General features: G+C 41.1%; 3 protein-coding genes across 5 annotated transcripts in view; 1 reads left to right on the top strand and 2 right to left on the bottom strand.

The window, feature by feature from the left end:
• The window catches only part of LOC143124698 (neuronal vesicle trafficking-associated protein 1-like), a 15,030-nt gene extending 5,667 nt beyond the window's left edge, over positions 1-9,363 (bottom strand). For both annotated transcript variants that reach the window (XM_076286411.1, XM_076286410.1), the window contains exon 1: positions 9,222-9,363. The gene's annotated coding sequence lies outside the window, so the exon portion shown is untranslated. The remainder of the gene's footprint in view (positions 1-9,221) is intronic.
• LOC143124001 (uncharacterized) lies at positions 9,228-9,825 on the top strand. Its single transcript, XM_076285257.1, has one exon. It carries the CDS (start codon positions 9,307-9,309, stop codon positions 9,823-9,825), a length of 519 nt encoding a protein of 172 aa, XP_076141372.1. The 5' UTR covers positions 9,228-9,306.
• An 88-nt stretch (positions 9,826-9,913) lies between these two features.
• fuom (fucose mutarotase) lies at positions 9,914-16,877 on the bottom strand. Of its 2 annotated transcripts, XM_076286412.1 has the most exons (6): positions 16,741-16,877; positions 16,259-16,327; positions 16,051-16,121; positions 14,072-14,170; positions 13,064-13,137; positions 9,914-12,511 (listed from the first exon to the last, which is right to left on the bottom strand). In XM_076286412.1, the coding sequence occupies exons 1-6, from the start codon at positions 16,823-16,825 to the stop codon at positions 12,445-12,447; spliced, it is 465 nt and encodes a 154-aa protein (XP_076142527.1). In that variant the 5' UTR covers positions 16,826-16,877; the 3' UTR covers positions 9,914-12,444. The 2 variants fall into 2 exon arrangements, with proteins under 2 accessions (XP_076142527.1, XP_076142528.1); XM_076286413.1 differs by lacking the exon at positions 16,259-16,327.
• Positions 16,878-19,397: the final 2,520 nt, after the last annotated feature.

Raw genomic sequence — 19,397 nt, forward strand, 5'->3', positions numbered from 1 at the left:
AATCCGCAGGGAGTCAGTGTTAACAGCTCTAAAAAACATAAACAGTAGAAAATCAGCTGGTCCTGATGGCCTTGACCCATCACTTCTAAAACTTTCAGCCGAAATTATCACAGACCCCTTAACATACATTTTTAATTTATCCCTGGCACAAAATTATATTCCAGATTCTTGGAAATTAGCACATGTAGCTCCTTTATTAAAAAGTGGCGATCCAGCTATGCTAGATAACTATCGCCCAATCTCAAAGCTTTCAGTGTTAGCCAAAATCTTTGAGTCTCTAATTAGTGATCAACTAAAAGAGTTTTTAACTACAAACTGTATTCTTAGCCCAGTTCAATCAGGCTTTAGGAAGAAACATAGCACAATCACTGCAGCTGTAAAAGTAGTAAATTATATCATTAGCTGCATTGATGGCAAAAAGTCTTGTGCAGCATTGTTTATAGATCTCTCCAAAGCGTTTGATACTGTGAATCATAGTATTTTATTACATTCTTTGCACAGCATAGGTATGTCTGAAAAAACTTTACTTTGGTTTAAAGATTATTTTACAAATAGGCATCAATGTGTCTCCTGCTCAAAGATTAAAATTGGCGTTCCACAAGGTTCCATTTTGGGGCCATTATTGTACACCATCTACATAAATGATATTTGCGCACATGTAGATGCTAATGTGCACCTGTATGCAGATGACACTATTTTATACTGCTATGCCCCATCTCCTTCCGAGGCATTAGCAAAACTTCAAGTAGCTTTTATAAAAATTCAGGAAAATCTACTTAAGCTACACCTGGTGTTGAACTCAAACAAAACTAAATACATGTTATTTACAAATTCTCGAACTCAAATTTTGCCTCATACAGTATAAGTACACTACAGGGACAGGTGATAGAAAGAGTGTCAAGTTACAAATATTTAGGTTTTCTAGTGGATGAAGACCTGACTTTTAATTCTCATGTTACCAATTTGGTGTGTAAACTAAAAATAAAGTTAGGATTGTATTATAGAAATAAGGCATGTTTTAATGTTAGAGCCAGAAAGGAGCTAGTCACATCTACATTTATCTCTGTATTAGACTATGGTGACATTCTTTATATGTATGCTTCTAAATCTGTACAAAGGGCTCTGGACTCCGTTTACCACTCAGCATTACGCTTTATTACTGGAGCCAAATATTCAACACACCATTGTGAATTATATAGTTTGTCAGGTTGCCACCCACTGTCAATACGTAGGCAACTTCATTGGCTTACTTTTATTTACAAAGCTGTCATTGGTCTGCTTCCCTCTTATCTGTCATTATTTTCTTGGGCCTCAAATAATAGATATAATCTTAGATCAAAAGATATTATTCTCTTTAACCCACCAACCCCTAGAACCAACCTTGGAAAACTAGCATTTCAATACAATGCCCCCTCAACCTGGAATGAACTGCAGAAACAGCTAGGGCTAGACGTTTTCATTCCATTGTCTGATTTCAAGTCACGCATTGCGGACACTTTGCATTATCAGTGTGAGTGTTTTTGAGGTTTTGAGGTTAAAGTTAATATATTGAACGAATTCAGTGTAGCATGTCTTATGTTCATCTTGTAAGTGCCTACTATGTCTGCTTTGGTCTATGCTTTTTGTTATGTCCTTGTTGTGTGCTTTATCTCTGAACCTGTATCTATCTGTTGCCCTGTACGCTATGTTTTTCTCTTGCCTTTCTTGCTGAGTGTTGTGCATTTGTGCAGTCTGGTATGGTGTTGCAGATGTCTTGCCATTTGATGAGTTCTGTTTGTCTTGCTTGCATGTTTTTGTTTTGTCCTGTATATTTCTATATCTGCATGGTTATGTCCTGCATGTTTTTATGTCTTAATCTTTCATGCTTTGCTATTTGTGGATATGCTGTCTTTTGTGATCTGTTTGTTTCTGTCTGTATTGTGAGTCCTATATAGTGTGTTTTGCGTTTATGCTGCTCTCTTGGCTAGGGCCCACTTGGAAAAGAGGCAACTGCCTCAATGTGACTACCCTAGTAAAATAAAGGAGAAATAAAAAATAAAATATAGCAACACATATAGCAACACATATAGCAACTACAGAAACACATATAGCAACATATAGCAACACATATATCAACTACAGCAACACATATAGCAACTACAGCAATACATATAGCAACTACAGAAACACATATAGCAACACATATAGCAACTACAGCAACACATATAGCAACATATAGCAACATATAGCAACACATATAGCAACATATAGCAACTACAGCAACACATATAGCAACTACAGCAATACATATAGTAACTACAGCAACACATATAGCAACTACAGAAACACATATAGCAACTACAGAAACACATATAGCAACTACAGAAACACATATAGCAACACATATAGCAACACATATAGCAACTACAACAATACATATAGCAACTACGGCAACACATATAGCAACTACAGAAACACATATAGCAACTACAGCAACACAGATAGCAACACATATAGCAACATATAGCAACTACAGCAACACATATAGCAACTACAGCAACACATATAGCAACACATATAGCAACACATAGCAACTACAGCAACACATATAGCAACTACAGCAACACATATAGCAACACATATAGCAACTACAGCAACACATATAGCAACTACAGCAACACATATAGCAACACATATAGCAACTACAGAAACACATATAGCAACATATAGCAACACATATAGCAACTACAGAAACACATATAGCAACATATAGCAACACATATAGCAACTACAGAAACACATATAGCAACTACAGCAACACATATAGCAACATAAAGCAACACATATAGCAACATATAGCAACACATATAGCAACATATATAGTAACTACAGCAACACATATAGGAACTACAGCAACACATATAGCAACTACAGAAACACATATAGCAACATATAGCAACACATATAGCAACTACAGCAACACATATAGAATCATATAGCAACACATATAGCAACACATATAGCAACTACAGCAACACATATAGCAACTACAGCAACACATATAGCAACACATATAGCAACTACAGCAACACATATAGCAACTACAGAAACACATATAGCAACATATAGCAACACATATAGCAACATATAGCAACACATATAGCAACTACAGCAACACATATAGCAACATATAGCAACACATATAGCAACTACAGCAACACAGCAACACATATAGCAACTACAGCAACACATATAACAACTACAGCAACACATATAGCAACACATATAGCAACTACAGCAGCACATATAGCAACACATATAGCAACTACAGCAACACATATAGCAATATATAGCAACTACAGCAACACATATAGCAACATATAGCAACTACAGCAACACATATAGCAACTACAGCAACACATAACACATATAGCAACTACAGCAACACATATAGCAACTACAGCAACACATATAGCAACATATAGCACAACTATAGCAACACATATAGCACAACTACAGAAACACATATAGCACAACTACAGCAACACATATAGCAACACATATAGCAACATATAGCAACATATAGCAACACATATAGCACAACTATAGCAACTCATATAGCAACATATAGCAACTACAGCCACACATATAGCAACTACAGCAACACATATAGCACAACTACAGCAACACGTATAGCAACACATATAGCTACTACAGCAACACATATAGCAACACATATAGCAACTACAACAACACATATAGCAACATATAGCAACTACAGCAACACATAGCAACTACAGCAACACATATAGCAACATATAGCACAACTATAGCAACACATATAGCACAACTACAGAAACACATATAGCACAACTACAGCAACACATATAGCAACATATAGCAACTAAAGCAACACATATAGCAACTACAGTAACACATATAGCTAGGGTTGCCAACCGTTCCGTAAAATACGGAATCGTCCCGTATTTGCAAGGAAAAAGATGTGTTCCGTATTGAACTGATACGGAACGCATTTTGTTCCGTATTATTGAGAATCAAATCGTGCAAATCCATGACAGATCAGTATGATAAGTTAGACTATGAACGAAAAATACACAATTTGTATGAAATAAAGGAAAACTTTGCTGCTGTCATTTATCCCTCTCAGTTTGTCTGTCATCACTATCCCAACAGAGAATGCACTTTTCGTTTGAGCCACTGCGAGTCACGTATATTAGCCTACGCTGATAGCGTAGCGTGAGATGACATGTCTTGTCATGAGTTTTACAGTGCATCTGTGCAAGATAAACAAATAGGCTAGCCTACTTGCTGCAGAGACAGAAAAAAGCCAGAAATAAAATAAGGCTTCACCAAATTCAGAGCTTCTGGAGCTGCTTGTGATGTTCAATATATTTTTTTCTATGACAGCATATCCGCCAGTTCAGTTTTCAGAGTTATTTGGTTTGAGTATAATAGGCTACAAACAGTTATTTCTTTATCAAGTGTTTTTGCATCGAAATAATTCTTGTTTTGCACCAGATAGAAAATGAGTAGGCTAGTGGCTATAGAATGTAGTATATTATGTGCGCATTTTAGTAAATAATAGCTCACAATTTTGTAAAATGATGCACTATTTAGTACAATAATACATACATAATTTCAATAACCCCACCACTAACTGAAGTGGATGCCGGTGTAGGCCTACTTACTGAAGTGTATTATCGAAACACCCCCGTTCCTTATTTTCATATCAGAAAGTTGGCAACACTAGCACAACTATAGCAACACATATAGCACAACTACAGCCACACATATAGCAACATTTAGCAACTACAGCAACACATATAGCACAACTATAGCAACACGTATAGCAACACATATAGCAACACTATAGCAACTACAGCAACCCATATAGCAACATATAGCAACTACAGCAACACATATAGCAACTACAGCAACACATATAGCACAACTAGAGCAACACATATAGCAACTACAACAACACATATAGCACAACATATAGCAACTACAGCAACACATATAGCAACACATATAGCAACTACAGCAACACATATAGCAACTATAGCAACACATATAGCAACTACAGCAACACATATAGCACAACATATAGCAACTACAGCAACACATATAGCAACACATATAGCAACACATATAGCAACTACAGCAACACATATAGCAACTACAGCAACACATATAGCAACTACAGCAACACATATAGCACAACTATAGCAACTACAGCACAAAGCCAAGAGATTACCATGCCATATAGGCCTTTATGCATAAGTGCAAGAGGATAGGCATTCTTTTCACCCTAAATGGCCAGATGTCTTAACTTTACTTACGTTTGTCTCTAATTATGTTGGATTAAACAAGCTCTTGCGAGAACTCTGGATTTCCTGAGTAGGATTAAACATTGATTCTTAAGATATGATACTTGAGCGAAAAGGAGGCAATACACCTGCCACATGGGCCCACATGATGAACTCAAAGGCCAATGTGTCTGCAACTGACTGGGTGTTGCCCTGTTATCCTCTGAGATTGGGTAGCGGCCTAAAACGTGTTGCATAGCATCACAATAGCGTGTTTAAAGCAATCACAGCCTGATGATTTAATCTAAATAGCCCATGTCCAAATGCAGCCAAAAGTTCAAAAGGAACTGCGCCACACAGCGACGGGGCCCACGCGAAACTATGACCGGGCTTTGGCGGTACACTGGCCTGTAGGGAGATTGATAGCAATTTGGTGATCGCGACACTCTCACGCTCTCTGTGATTTCGCCCTCATTAGTGAACATAATTGTGTTGTTCCGTGGTGAGTGCGAGCGTCTGGCAACAGCTTTCCTAGAGTCATCTGCCTTCAATCTGTGCGCGCTCACATCTGAGAAATATGAGTCTAGGTGTGGGCGCTTTTAGTCACCATACTGTAGTCAACGCCTCAAACGAAAAATAAACAAGGTGGTGAGCATTTTTCCAACGAGGAAAATATGTACTGAAGCGCGGTGTGCTCCATTTGTGCCAATCTCTGGTTAAAACATCCCAGTTGTTTTCTCACAATACCTACACCTCTTTACCCGGAATACGAGCCATCTGAGCCGAATTAGACTCATTTCAGTCTCCGCATTCATATCACACAAAATACCGGCGCGCATAATTAACGCGCCCTCTCAGCGCGAGCAACAGCTGGGGAAGAGGAACAGGCGGGGCGGTAGCGCGAGACTTCGGCGGCATACCAGCGGCGCGATAAACATAGCGAGACGCACAGCTGCAGACTCCAGCTGTAGCGATGTAAATTAAATAATTGTACAATTATTACAACTTCCATTTGCCATATTTCAGTATCTCGCTATTGAATTTTTCTGGTTGTGATATAAATCTGGATTCCAGGAAACATCCCGTCTGTCACTGTCGCCTCGTGCGAGGATTAGCCATGTATTGCATAATGATTGCATGACGAACACCAAAATCAACCAAAGACTATAGCCTCCACACAGCTCCAAACGCTTAATTATTACCATTATGAGTTATTATATAAAAATATTCTCTCTCTGGTGCCTAACATTCCATGTGCGGTTGGGCGTATTAATGAAGCATTTTTTGCGAAACACTGAGATGAACGCGCCTGCAAACCTTCTGTTTACAAGCATTTGCGCTATTTGCTTGACATCGTACTGCAGAGGTTAGGTGATGCTAAATGATAACTTACTGAGGTTAGGTAATGCTAATTCTAAATGATAACTTACTGGGTTTCTCGGATCCTAGCCGTCTGCGATGTTCCTCTGCACGTTTCTTCTGCACGGGCTTTCTGGTCGTATCTGGTCTGGTTACCTTGGTGATGTCGTGTATTTTGCAGATCCGTCCGTATTGGTTGCATCGTTCAGAATGTGTTACTGTAAGTTTGGTTGCAGAAGCCTCAAGAGGCGATTGTGGCACTGGCTCTTGTTGTCTGTGGATTTTATTTGAATGCTGGCTATAAAGCAAATGGATAGCTTATCGTTATGCCCCGTTAAGTAAACACGCAAATTGTCAGTGGGAAAAATAAGAAACATGAGAAATACAAATAGAACTATTTGGTTATGATAGCCTACTGACGTCAAATCCAAGTTCGTCGATGTGTTTCAATGCTGTGTGTGTGTGTGTGTGTGTGTGTGTGTGTGTGTATCCGGGGCGTAAAGTAAAGTAGGCTACACTTTAAACGGCTGACCGAAGAAGAAAACACACACTTTTGGCAACACATCATTTCAGTCATGAAAAATTATGTAACGGCGCCACCAAATACTAGCAAACATTCTCTTTCAATATCAGTTTAGCAAAATTCGAACCAGTTAGTGGAATTGCGCACACATACCCTCTTTTTGACTTGCGCCGAATTAGAAGACGCACTTGATTTCGCGCAAGGACGCACTTAGATTTTATCCAAGCGAGCACAATGTAATAAATTGTATCATTTAATGGATAACTCTGCAGAAATAAGTTGAGAGTCCAAAGACCAAATAGAGCAAGGACGTTTGAACTTTGAACTGTTTTATTACAGGATCGCAGCATTTACTGTCGGACGCATCACCATGAAATCATTATTGAAAAAGTCCAAGGGCCGTCATGTTCAGGTGAGTTGCTCTGACTGCGTCGTATGTTTTCATGGTAAGAATGAGGGAATTATACTCATGACTCTGGAGCCAAGCATCAGAGAGCATAATCACGTAGACCTCGTGTTGTCTTATGGTTGCACTAATTCTAACGGTTTGTTAGTTTTTTTTTGCTAGTCTAATTCATATGAGATTAAAGGAATAGGTCGCTAAATGGCAATTGATGATTTTGATTCTCTATTGGACTGCGTCTAGTTTGTTTTGACGTCATTATTACATTTTGCGCTTTAAGGTTTTCACTTTTGGTCGTAATTTCCCTGTTGGTGTATGGGGCCTCTTCAGAGCCGCGCAGCGCATGGGTAAGATTGTGTAAACAGTCCTCTACAGACGTTAAAAGAGTATTTGTTGGTAATTGCCATTGGGGGAGGGGTGAGGGGGGGGGGGGGTGAGAAGACTATTACAAATTCAACACCAAGTTTGCAACAATGAATTCAAAACAGAGCAATCGCCTTAATATACACGTCAATTGTTTAGGGTAGCCCGAATGTTTTATTATTTCATGATGGGACCCTATAGGCTTACATGATGCAGTTCACAGTAAATCATAAAGCCACAAGTTGCCCTTATAAAGTAACAGAGACGATGATTAAACTGTTCCTATAAAATGACAAATTTAAACATGTATTTCCAACAGCTGAATTGTCAACACAAGTTTATTGTTGACCATTTCACTTTATAAGTCCAGGCCCATAGGCTGCTAATACAGAATAGAACAGCTTTGTCTGTCCTGGTCTTATCATAGCCTAGTTTGATATACCTTTGTGACTGAGTCATAGACCTGTTGATTTAATATTTTGATAAGCTCTGGATGGTTTAATATTAGTAGCCCTACAGTTCATAAGTTTTTAAAAAAAATAGATGAAGAACTTTAATAAGGTTAAAGATTAAAGGTGTGTCATGGTGATTGTTTTTAATTTTTACAGGGAAAAATGGATGACACAGCAGTCCAAGAAACTTTAATGTAAGTAAACATATGATGTTTCTAAATGCGACTTAGCAAAACAATTAAATAAGCTATATTGAACACATGCCGGGGGGGGGGGGGGCGGACATTCTTTCTCGGACATTCTTAGCAACACATAGCCAACAGAGACACACTCACACACACACACAGACACACACACAGACACACACACAGCCAACAGAGACACATTATGCAGGATTATTCCTATTTCATAAACCCATGTGTACACATACACACACACACACACACACACACACACACACACACACACACACACACACACACACACAGACAACAGAGACACATTATGCAGGATTATTCCTATTTCATAAACCCATGTGTACACACACACACACACACACACAGACAACAGAGACACATTATGCAGGATTATTCCTATTTCATAAACCCATTTCTTAAATGTGTATGTACATAAAGGAATTTCATACCTCCACATCCACACAAGATTGCCCCACGCTCAAGTGTATGACAACAATCACACACACACACACACACACACACACACACACACACACAGGACTATCTATGTTCAATAGACACAACCTGCCAGACCCTAACTAACACACACACACAAACAGATTGGTCAGTTCTCACCTGTGTGTTGCGGCGTCCGTGTCCTAGGTCTGGTGGGGAGGACAAGCTGCCGCTGGGGCTGAAGGAGGTGGAGCCCCCTCAGGACATGGACGCCCCCGACCTGGACATCCACCCCTCCATGCTCATCTGGAGTGCCGTGCAGGAGTCCCGCCGGCGTGCTGTAGAGGAGGCCCCCGCCCACGCTGATGCCCTCGCTAATGCCCACGCTGATGACTACGCTAATGCCCACGCTAATGCCCACACCGGTGCCCACGCCAGGCCCGCAGAGGACCACCATGCCCAGCAGCCCCACGCTGCAGCGTCCGGCCCCCAGTACCACCGGGCCGAACCAGACATGGACGAGCTCTACCACAACTACCCCGCCCAGGCTGGACCAGCGGAGCAGACTGACCGCCTGGCCCAGGAGACCAGAAGGGGGCGCTATGCCCAGGCAGAGGTGGATCTGGACGACATCTACCACGGAGACATCTACCACGGAGACCAGGGGCAGCTGCAGGTGTTGCCCCAGGTGGAGCCGGAGCCCCAGGATGACGTGTCCATGCCTGACCACAGGGGGCGCTCTCTCCCTGAGGAAGACCTGGATGATCTCTACCACAAATACTGACCCAGTCAAGTCCTCTCAAATACTGACCCAGTGCTCCCCACTGATAAGTGCATGTGTGTGTTGTCATGTAGACAGGAGAGATCTGAACTGATTTGTAAAAATCTTTTTATTTATAATTTTCCCTCCAATATTGACAATAAAAATCTTGTAAAAGAATAGTCAATGATTTAAGTCAATGGTGTCCTGCACTCATTACACTCTGACAACTGAAGCTGCATAAAGTGTAAATAATAGATAAATGATATTAACTGAAAGAAATAAAAAATATAGACTTTACAATCAATGTGGTCAATAACATCTTTTAACCGTTCACACAGATTATGGAAATGAAGCTTTAGTAATTCACACACTAATGATGTTGTGAGATCCGGATCTGGCTTTGATTTGCCTCCTTCCCCTCAGGCTTGTCTTACGGATCCATACTCACACACACATTCCCCTACTTAACACGCTCATACTCACACATTCCCCTACTTAACACGCTCATACTCACTCATACATTACTTAACACGCTCATCCATACTCACTCACACATTCCCCTACTTAACACACTCATACTCACATATTCCCCTACTTAACACACTCATACTCACACATTCCCCTACTTAACACACTCATACTCACACATTCCCCTACTTAACACGCTCATACTCACTCATACATTACTTAACACGCTCATCCATACTCACTCACACATTCTCCTACTTAACACACTCATACTCACACATTCCCCTACTTAAAGCGATGGTTCGGAGTAATTTCACCCTAGCGATTACATCAATGTTTTTTGGTATATCTCTGTTTTTAATATTTTTTTTCCGAAGTGTTTACAACTTAGTGTTGACTAATAATTGTTGCAAACTGGTACTACGAACAAAATATTAGTGCATTCCTGGATCTACATCCTTATGCATGCTTCCTGCCAGGACTTTTACGGGCTTTTCCCAAATCACGGAAGTAACGTCGACGCAGTGGTATAGTAGCAGATAGTAGCATTCATCAGGCAAGTGAAATAAACTCCTGGTGTACTTACAAACTTTTCAATGCCTCGTTTTATGAGTAAAGAACATAGTTGTACTACTGTAGAACTTTCGTACCATTCAGGGCATTATTAGTGGGGTAATTTACGAGATAAAAGTAGGTTTCATTATGCCTGCAGAAAGTCATTTGTTTCTGACAGCGCTAATCGACCAGGGTTCGACCAAGGGAAAACACGTTCTGGGAGGGTGTTTGGCTCGGGGTCAGGGTGCAAAGGACCCTAGAGTGAAATTACTCCCTACTTAACACGCTCATCCATACTCATCCATACCCACTCACACATTCCTCTACTTAACACACTCATCCATACTCACACACACATTCCCCTACTTAACACACTCATACTCACACACACATTCCCCTACTTAACACACTCATACTCACACACACATTCCCTACTTAACACGCTCATCCATACTCACACACACATTCCCCTACTTAACACACTCATACTCACACACACATTCCCCTACTTAACACACTCATACTCACACACACATTCCCTACTTAACACGCTCATCCATACTCACACACACATTCCCCTACTTAACACACTCATACTCACACACACATTCCCCTACTTAACACGCTCATCCATACTCACACACTCATTCCCCTACTTAACACACTCATACTCACACACACATTCCCCTACTTAACACACTCATACTCACACACACATTCCCCTACTTAACACACTCATACTCACACACACATTCCCCTACTTAACACGCTCATTAATTCACTTCCCACATTCCCATCATTCCCGGTGGAGAGAACGCGGAGACACACACATACTTCACGGGGCGATTACATCAGAACACGAGAGTGCTGAGGGTTTAGTTACAGCTACAGATCTGTGTGATCTCTCCTGACGCGTCTAACCCAAACTCCACCACAACGTTTCTGACGCGTCTTACCCAAACTCCACCACAACGTTTCTGACGCGTCTAACCCAAACTCCACCACAACGTTTCTGACGCGTCTTGTTTGGTTACAGCTACAGATCCCTGTGTGACCCCTGCTGATGCGTCTAACCCTAACTCCACCACAACGTTTATGACTCTCCAGAACGTCCCCATTTACGACCCCACGAGGAGTATGTGTGTCTGTAGAAATGTCTTCTTCCCTGCAAAGTGTGTGTGTGTCAGTAGAAATTTCATTTTCCCAGCCAGTCCAATAAACTCCTTGGGTGTTAATAATGCTGTTAGAGCTCAGCAGAGCAGAGTCCAGCAGAGTCCAGCAGGAGTCCAGCAGAGGAGCAGCAGGAGTCTTAAGGAGAAACGCAGCACAGGAGGCAGCTCAGAGGAGCAGCAGGAGTCTTAAGGAGAAACGCAGCACAGGAGGCAGCTCAGAGGAGCAGCAGGAGTCTTAAGGAGAAACGCAGCACAGGAGGCAGCTCAGAGGAGCAGGATTCAGCTCAGAGGAGCAGAGGGCAGCTCAGAGGAGCAGAGGGCAGCAGGGTCCAGCAGGATTCAGCTCAGAGGAGCAGAGGGCAGCTCAGAGGAGCAGAGGGCAGCTCAGAGGGGCAGCAGGATTCAGCTCAGAGGAGCAGAGGGCAGCTCAGAGGGGCAGCAGGATTCAGCTCAGTTCCCCAGGTGGGATCACGCCTTTCTTTATGATCAGGTTGCCATACAGCGCCGTCTCCCTGACAGAGAGAGAGAGAGAGAGGGAGAGAGAGAGAGAGAGAAAAGAGAGAGAGGGAGACAGATGGGGACAGAGAGAAAGGGAGAGACAGAGGGAGAGAGAGAGAAAGAGAGGGAGAGAGAGAGAAAGGGAGACAGAGAGAGAGAGAGGAAGAGAGAGGGAGACAGAGGGGGAGAGAGAGAAAGGGAGACAGAGAGAGAGAAAGGGAGAGTGAGAGACAGAGGGAGAAAGAGAGAGAGAGAGGGAGAGAGAGACAGAGAGAGAGACAGGGAAAGAGAGAGAGAGACAGAGGGATGGAGGGAGAGATGTACAGTAAAAGTTACGCAGCTTTGCAAAACTAAAACATATTGTAACAGTTCTTGGTAACGTTTCTTTTTCAAGAAAAAAAGCATTTAGAAAGCATCTTTTTCACACAAACACACATACAAACACACACACACATACATACAGAGAAAAACATACACACATACAGTACAGTATAACAAACTCTGAAGATCTATTAAAAGCTGTTAATGTGTAAATTAGTTTTAACTACTTGGGGGCAATATCTTACCCCGTTGCCACGACAGCAAACGCTTTCTTGGCTCTCTCATAAAATGCAAATCTCTCCACAGTCTCTAAGCTGCCCTTCAACAGAAAGAGAAAATACAATAGCACATTAGATTACATTAGTTAGTTAGTTAGTTTCCCCTGGGGATCAATAAAGTATCCATCCATCTATCTATCTATCTATCTATCTAGTGAGTTGTCCCCTTAGGGAAATTCTTTTCACATTTTCCATTCCGCTTTTCATCCTACATGGTCACAGACATAGGAATGACACATACAGACATACACATTACATACATCATAGGCATTTGACACAGACTTTTACATAAATTATTGGGGGTTTCATGGGAAACACATACGTTATTGCACTGCATATATTTATCTGTGGGGCTTTGTGTTGTTGAGTGTTTGTATTGCTAAGGGGATTAGGCTTCTGCTGAAGCGGACTTTATTGCACCTTACGCTTCTAAACCTCCTGCCAGAGGGTAGGAGTGAGAAGTAGTGGTTGAGTGGGTGGGTGATGTCCAGGGATATTACATGAGCGATACGTGCGATGGCCTTAGTGTTTAGTTCTTGTAGGTTTGGGGTATGCAGACCTATTGTTTTGGTGGCAGTATTGGTTAGTTGAGTGAGTTTGTTACGTTTTTTTTACAGTAAGCATGTTGTAGATTACACATTAGTTAAATATAATAGCACATTAGATTACATTAGATTACAAATTAGTTATATACAATAACATTAGATTACATTAGATTACACATTAGTTATATACAATAACATATTAGATTACATTAGATTACACATTAGTTATATATAATAGCACATTAGATTACACATTAGTTATATACAATAATTAGATACACTAGAGTAGCAGCCATGCAGACATTCTACAGTTCTACAACTGGAAAGCTTAAAGGGCGATATTATCCTAGCCAAGCCTAAAGCTTATGCATAGGGGTCATATACACACACACACACACACACACACACACACACACACACACACACACACCTGTGATCCTGCCTGTTTGATCATTTGGATGTATGTGGTCCACACTGGCGTCTCTAGACCAAGCTCCTTGTCACTGTCCACCAGGTCCATCACAGCTGCCTGAAATAGAGCTGTCAGTCATCAGTACACCCAGTTCCACAACCCTGAGTCAAAAGCCACACACACACACACACAGACACAAATCATCAGTACATTCATCTCCACAACCCAGAGCCGAAAGCCACTAATACTAATTCTGCTTTTAAGAGTCCATACATTTCCTCTTCACAGTCCATCCAGTTTCCTCTTAAAGGTGCAGTCAGGATTTTTACGCGATGCCAAGCCCATAACATATTTTGGCAACTTCAGCATTCATCTCTTCACGACCGCTAGCTGCCCATTCTGTGAGTACACTGTTTAAAAAAACAGTCTCAGCCTCAGTCCACACTGTAAAACCCCAGCCTCAGTAGGCAGCCCAGGCTCCAAAAACTAGAAACAAACAAAGTGGGGGCAGCCTGTCCCCCAAACAAAAACAAAACCCTGCGTGGGGTTTCTCGGGGGAACACAGAAGGTAGGGGGGAGCTACCTCTCTGGTGTGTTAAAATATAAGGTATGTAAATATAATGTATGTTTCGAATATAAACATAAACGCAAACACAACTTCCTGTGGAATCCTTGACTGCGACTTTACATTTACTCTGCAATGTATGTGCATCATCTTAGAGTCCATACATTTACTCTGAAATGTATGTGCATCATCTTAGAGTCCATACATTTGCCAACAGATATTAAAGGTGAGGTTTGTGGCTTTGATTGTCATAAAAAAATTTTTTTTTTAAATTACGTACATATGCCAACTTATTACACGGCTCTTCATAATGCTGCAGAATGCTCCATTCACTTGAATGGGCCTTCCCAACGTTCGGTGGTCTGATATTTCTCGATAACAGACCGTTGCTAAGTATAACAGACCGCTGTCAAGGAAAATGTTTTTTGTGCTTCTTATTCACGTCTTTCATATCACTCCCCAAGTAGTCCGGTCACTTCTTGCAATGGAACTTCATATCACTCCACAAGTAGTCCGGTCACTTCTTGAAGTGGAACTTCATTTAAAAGTGAAAGCAGACGGTTGATCAGCTGTGTTCTAAAGAATGTTTGATTCAAGTTCAGCGTGAACTTTTTGTTTCTCAGCAAAAGCCATGATGAAACTGTAACAAATAAATGTAAAGAGTCATATCATGTGGAGTTTATTTTTTCGTTTTGGCAATAGCCGTGTGACACGCAGGATAATGTATAGAACATCGCAAAATAAGACTGTTCATCCTGTCTGGACTTATTTTCCCGATAATGACCAGCGTTCTATACATTATCCCTTACATATTGTACATATGCCAACATATTGTTCATGCCAACATATTGTTCTTATTTTAAATATTTTGAGGGAATAGAGAAGGCCATATTACAATCGATTAGATTCAACCCTGCCAATGTGTTGGGTGGTACACACACACACACACATATATATACACACACACACAGAAGACAATATAAGAATAGCCTATTACAAAGTATAATAAATTATATTATTATTTGCAAAGAAAGTTCAGCAAAGGTAAGTTGGCTACTGACCTACAGCATTTGATGTTATATCTTACAGTAGCTCATAGTGATAAACAGTGGTTAGTTACAATATGCAAATATTATGTGTTACATGTAGGCTAAATATTGGAAATTTGTATTAGGGTTCTGTGAATCTCAACTCTGTTCCAGCGGTTATTTTTTTACGTTTCCCAGGGCCTTCCCATGTGTGAACAAATGCATAGCGACGTCTGAAACACACATTGCAGATATGCAGAACGCACAGGAATATTAAACACTTGGTTTTAATTGTAGAGTCGACATACGGTCATAGTATTATTGTTATTATGTATTTGTATTTTCATCATGACACAACAGACCCGCAGTTGAACACAGGTGAGATGTCGTTAGTAGAATCTTACCGGGCTACGCACGTACGTGTCCAGAGGGAAAAGCTTCAGAATAGCTTCCAACAGCGCTGGGATCTGTAGACCTGTAATGAACACACACACACAGTTGAGCTCCACACCTTTGACGTAAAATAATCTACCGTTTTAAAACATGTCACGAGGCCAAGTCCACTCTGCACACTGTAAGACTGGACGCATCCAGCCAATGTGTCCCACGTACCGTCGGCTCGGATCTCTATCGGTCCGCATTTACACACGGAGGACACAGGGAAGTTGGCATCCGCAAGAACTGAGGAAGTAGGAAGTACACAATGTGCAAACAAAGTGACAGATACGTTTGAAGTCACTGTAACGCTAAAGTAACAATGTATATTTTGAGGGAGAAATGCATCAAATGAATATGCAGTAAATATTAACCAGCAATGACCTATGAGCTTCAATGTGGCTAGCTAAGGAAGGAGGGGTGTTCACTTGCCTACACAACGCAAACGGATCATGCAGAGTTAAAGATAGATGAACATGACTGCAACACGGCCGGGCTTTGCTTGGAAAGTGGCATTTCTGTCGTGTCGCATTGAATTTAGCTTCCCCATGGCATTCCTCCTTCCCGAAGTCAATGCTAACGTTAGCTCCTTTACCAATACGCTTAAAGCACCATGATTTCAGGTCATCAGTATATTGTGCCGTGCAGTGCTTACTTACCCAGTTCATCGCCATGACCCATCTTTGCCAACGCGTACAAAAGCTCTGGCGACAGGAGAGAAGGTATTCCTTTTAACACAACCATGGTAGCGCGAACGAGCTGTCACCAGAGCATTTGACAGGGAGCAGCAGGCAGCGTGATCACAGTGGGCATTGATTGGTTCTTTGACAAGCTCCGTGATGGTGACGTTTAGCTTTCGGTAATATTCGTAGATCCGACTCCACGGTGACTTTAAAAGCTTGACAAACGGGCCCGTTAGATTTGACCTTTTAAAATTGAACTAGGCCTAAACATGTTCAAACTGAACATAACTGATCCTAGCCTGAATTAGGATATTAAAAAATGCAACACATTATTTCTTGTAAGAACTGCCTGGAGGAGGAAACGGCAGAGGAATATAATTCAACCCATCTTAAGTGCTAGTTACACTGACATTAATTGTCACCACATGATTCAGTGTGTGACAAGATCATCTTAATGGTGACGAGAGCCAAGCTCACTATTGCCAAACATTTAAGGAAGCTACAGTGGCAAGATTAATGCATGGGCAACTCCAACATGACAAACCACATTTTAGAAGCCAATTCGACAACAACCCCAATCAAGCATAGCCTTCCATGGGAGAATTATGGGGAACACGGGGCTATAACTGCAATAACAAGCGGCTGTTTCAGCTCTTTATCCTGTCTGTTGATTGGTATGGGGTATGGAAGAGGACCTCAGCTCGGAGCTACGAAAAGGTCTCCTCTGTTCAGATGAGAATACGTTTTAGTTAGCCAACCTAGATAGATAGATAGATAGATAGATAGATACTTTATTGCTCCCCAGGGGAAATTCAAGACCTCAATAACCTCAATACCTCAATAACATGGCAACCTCCTGAACTTACTGGTGTACATGCAAACGTTTGCCAAAACGTCATATTAATGACAAATGTCTGAACCAGAGTGTAGGCCTATGCTATTTTATTTATTTGAAAGACAACGCTTTTAGCCAAATAATGATCTGTATATTTTGGGGCAACAAACAAACCAACAAAGATGGCCAGCAAATTTGATTATGTGGCATGAATTAGGTATGGCATTCCGTCTGAATGAACGCATAACACACATCAACATACTGTACCTGGGCATATTACATCTGTCTGACATGACCCATATCGGAAAAATATCATAATTAATAAATTATGGAAATACTAATTTGGCTAGGCTTAAATGGGTTTCATAATTTATATATAAAATAAATAATTATAAAAGAAGACTATTAAAACGGCCCACTACAGCTAAATAAATAGGCCTATAAATAAATGAAATAATTATGAAATCTTAAAATATGAAATAACGCATGAAATAAATGTTATTAGTGTAATCACTTTTGAGTGAATATTATTTTTTGTTTTTACCAAATGGGTAAAGGGTGAGATATTTACAAGCATGGCTCTCTTGATTCAACATTGCTGAAAATTAGCTATAATGCTTTTCACATTTTAATGTTTGTTTTTGACACTCTAAGATTGAAATTGAATTCTAAGCCATAACGTTGTCTGTTGAAGTGTCTCTGATGTCAGTAAGGCCACATTATGAAAAAATGTCTCTGATCAAAACCATTCGCCTAACTCTGATGGGAAGATATGCGCTTAAAACACACCGTTGGAATTTTGGGCAGCCTATAAGGTTGCGTGCTGTTGCCAAACTAACGACGCGCAGAGACTGAACGGCCAAAGCCCGCAGAGAGCTAGCGCTTAACACAGCGGACGTGCAGGTAGTGTTAATGACAAGTGACTTTTCCTCTCTCTTGAGGATGAGGTGCAGCTCATTTCATTTGGAGGAAATTTGCCTTTATTCGGCTCAATAGACGCATCGAAGCAGCTGCGCCAAAAGTCAGAGAAAGAGTGGAGAGAGAGAGAGAGAGAGAGTGATGGGGAAAAGAAAAGGAGCTCGGAGGAGCCAAGACTGTCTGATCAGTCTGAAAGCTCTTTTCTTTAAGCGGGGAGCCATGCTGCGATCTCTTTGGTTCTGCTTTTTTAAATGAGTTTATCACGCTATGAGGGTCTGCGCTGCGGCTGCCAGAATGTAACGTTTTGCCCCCTTTGTCTCCGCGGAGCGCCTCAATTGGGCCTACATTTATTATTTTGACCTTTCGTTAGCAGGGGATAGACATCAAAGCGGAACCACTGTTTTGCTCTCTTTAAGGAAACCTTTGTGCTCTCGCCGCGGTGCGGACGGAGCCGTTTTTTCTCTGCCTTTTCAGAAGTTTTGTTCCAAGGGTTGGGAAGAAAGGGCGCTCCGGGAGCATACTGAATGAAAATAAAAATCAATTAGGCTACGGACCTGTGAAGATATAGTGAGGCGCCGTGTGAAGAAGCCGAGATCATAGAAGGAAAGTGTCTTCAAATGATAGAATGGAAATAAAAAAAACTTCCCACTATAATCGAATCCGCTATGGCCCCTTTCTCTCGCAGACGCCTCAAATATTTCGTGTCTTAAAAAGTAGGTATTGTGATGTTCTGGCATTCTACTCGCTTGGAATGGTGCCATGGAATTTATTTGTGCAATTTATTTCAAATTTTGGTAAAATGACTCATTTATTATTTGATTTAAAACACATAAAACAGCAGCATAGCCTGATCAGTCAGTCTTTTCCAGAAAAGCACAAA

The sequence above is a fragment of the Alosa pseudoharengus genome, unplaced genomic scaffold, assembly GCF_046254945.1.
Source record: "Alosa pseudoharengus isolate Yale_2024_CS ecotype anadromous, Long Island Sound unplaced genomic scaffold, YU_APseudo_1.1 YU_APseudo_1.1_scf_15, whole genome shotgun sequence".
Classification (NCBI taxonomy): domain Eukaryota; kingdom Metazoa; phylum Chordata; class Actinopteri; order Clupeiformes; family Clupeidae; genus Alosa; species Alosa pseudoharengus.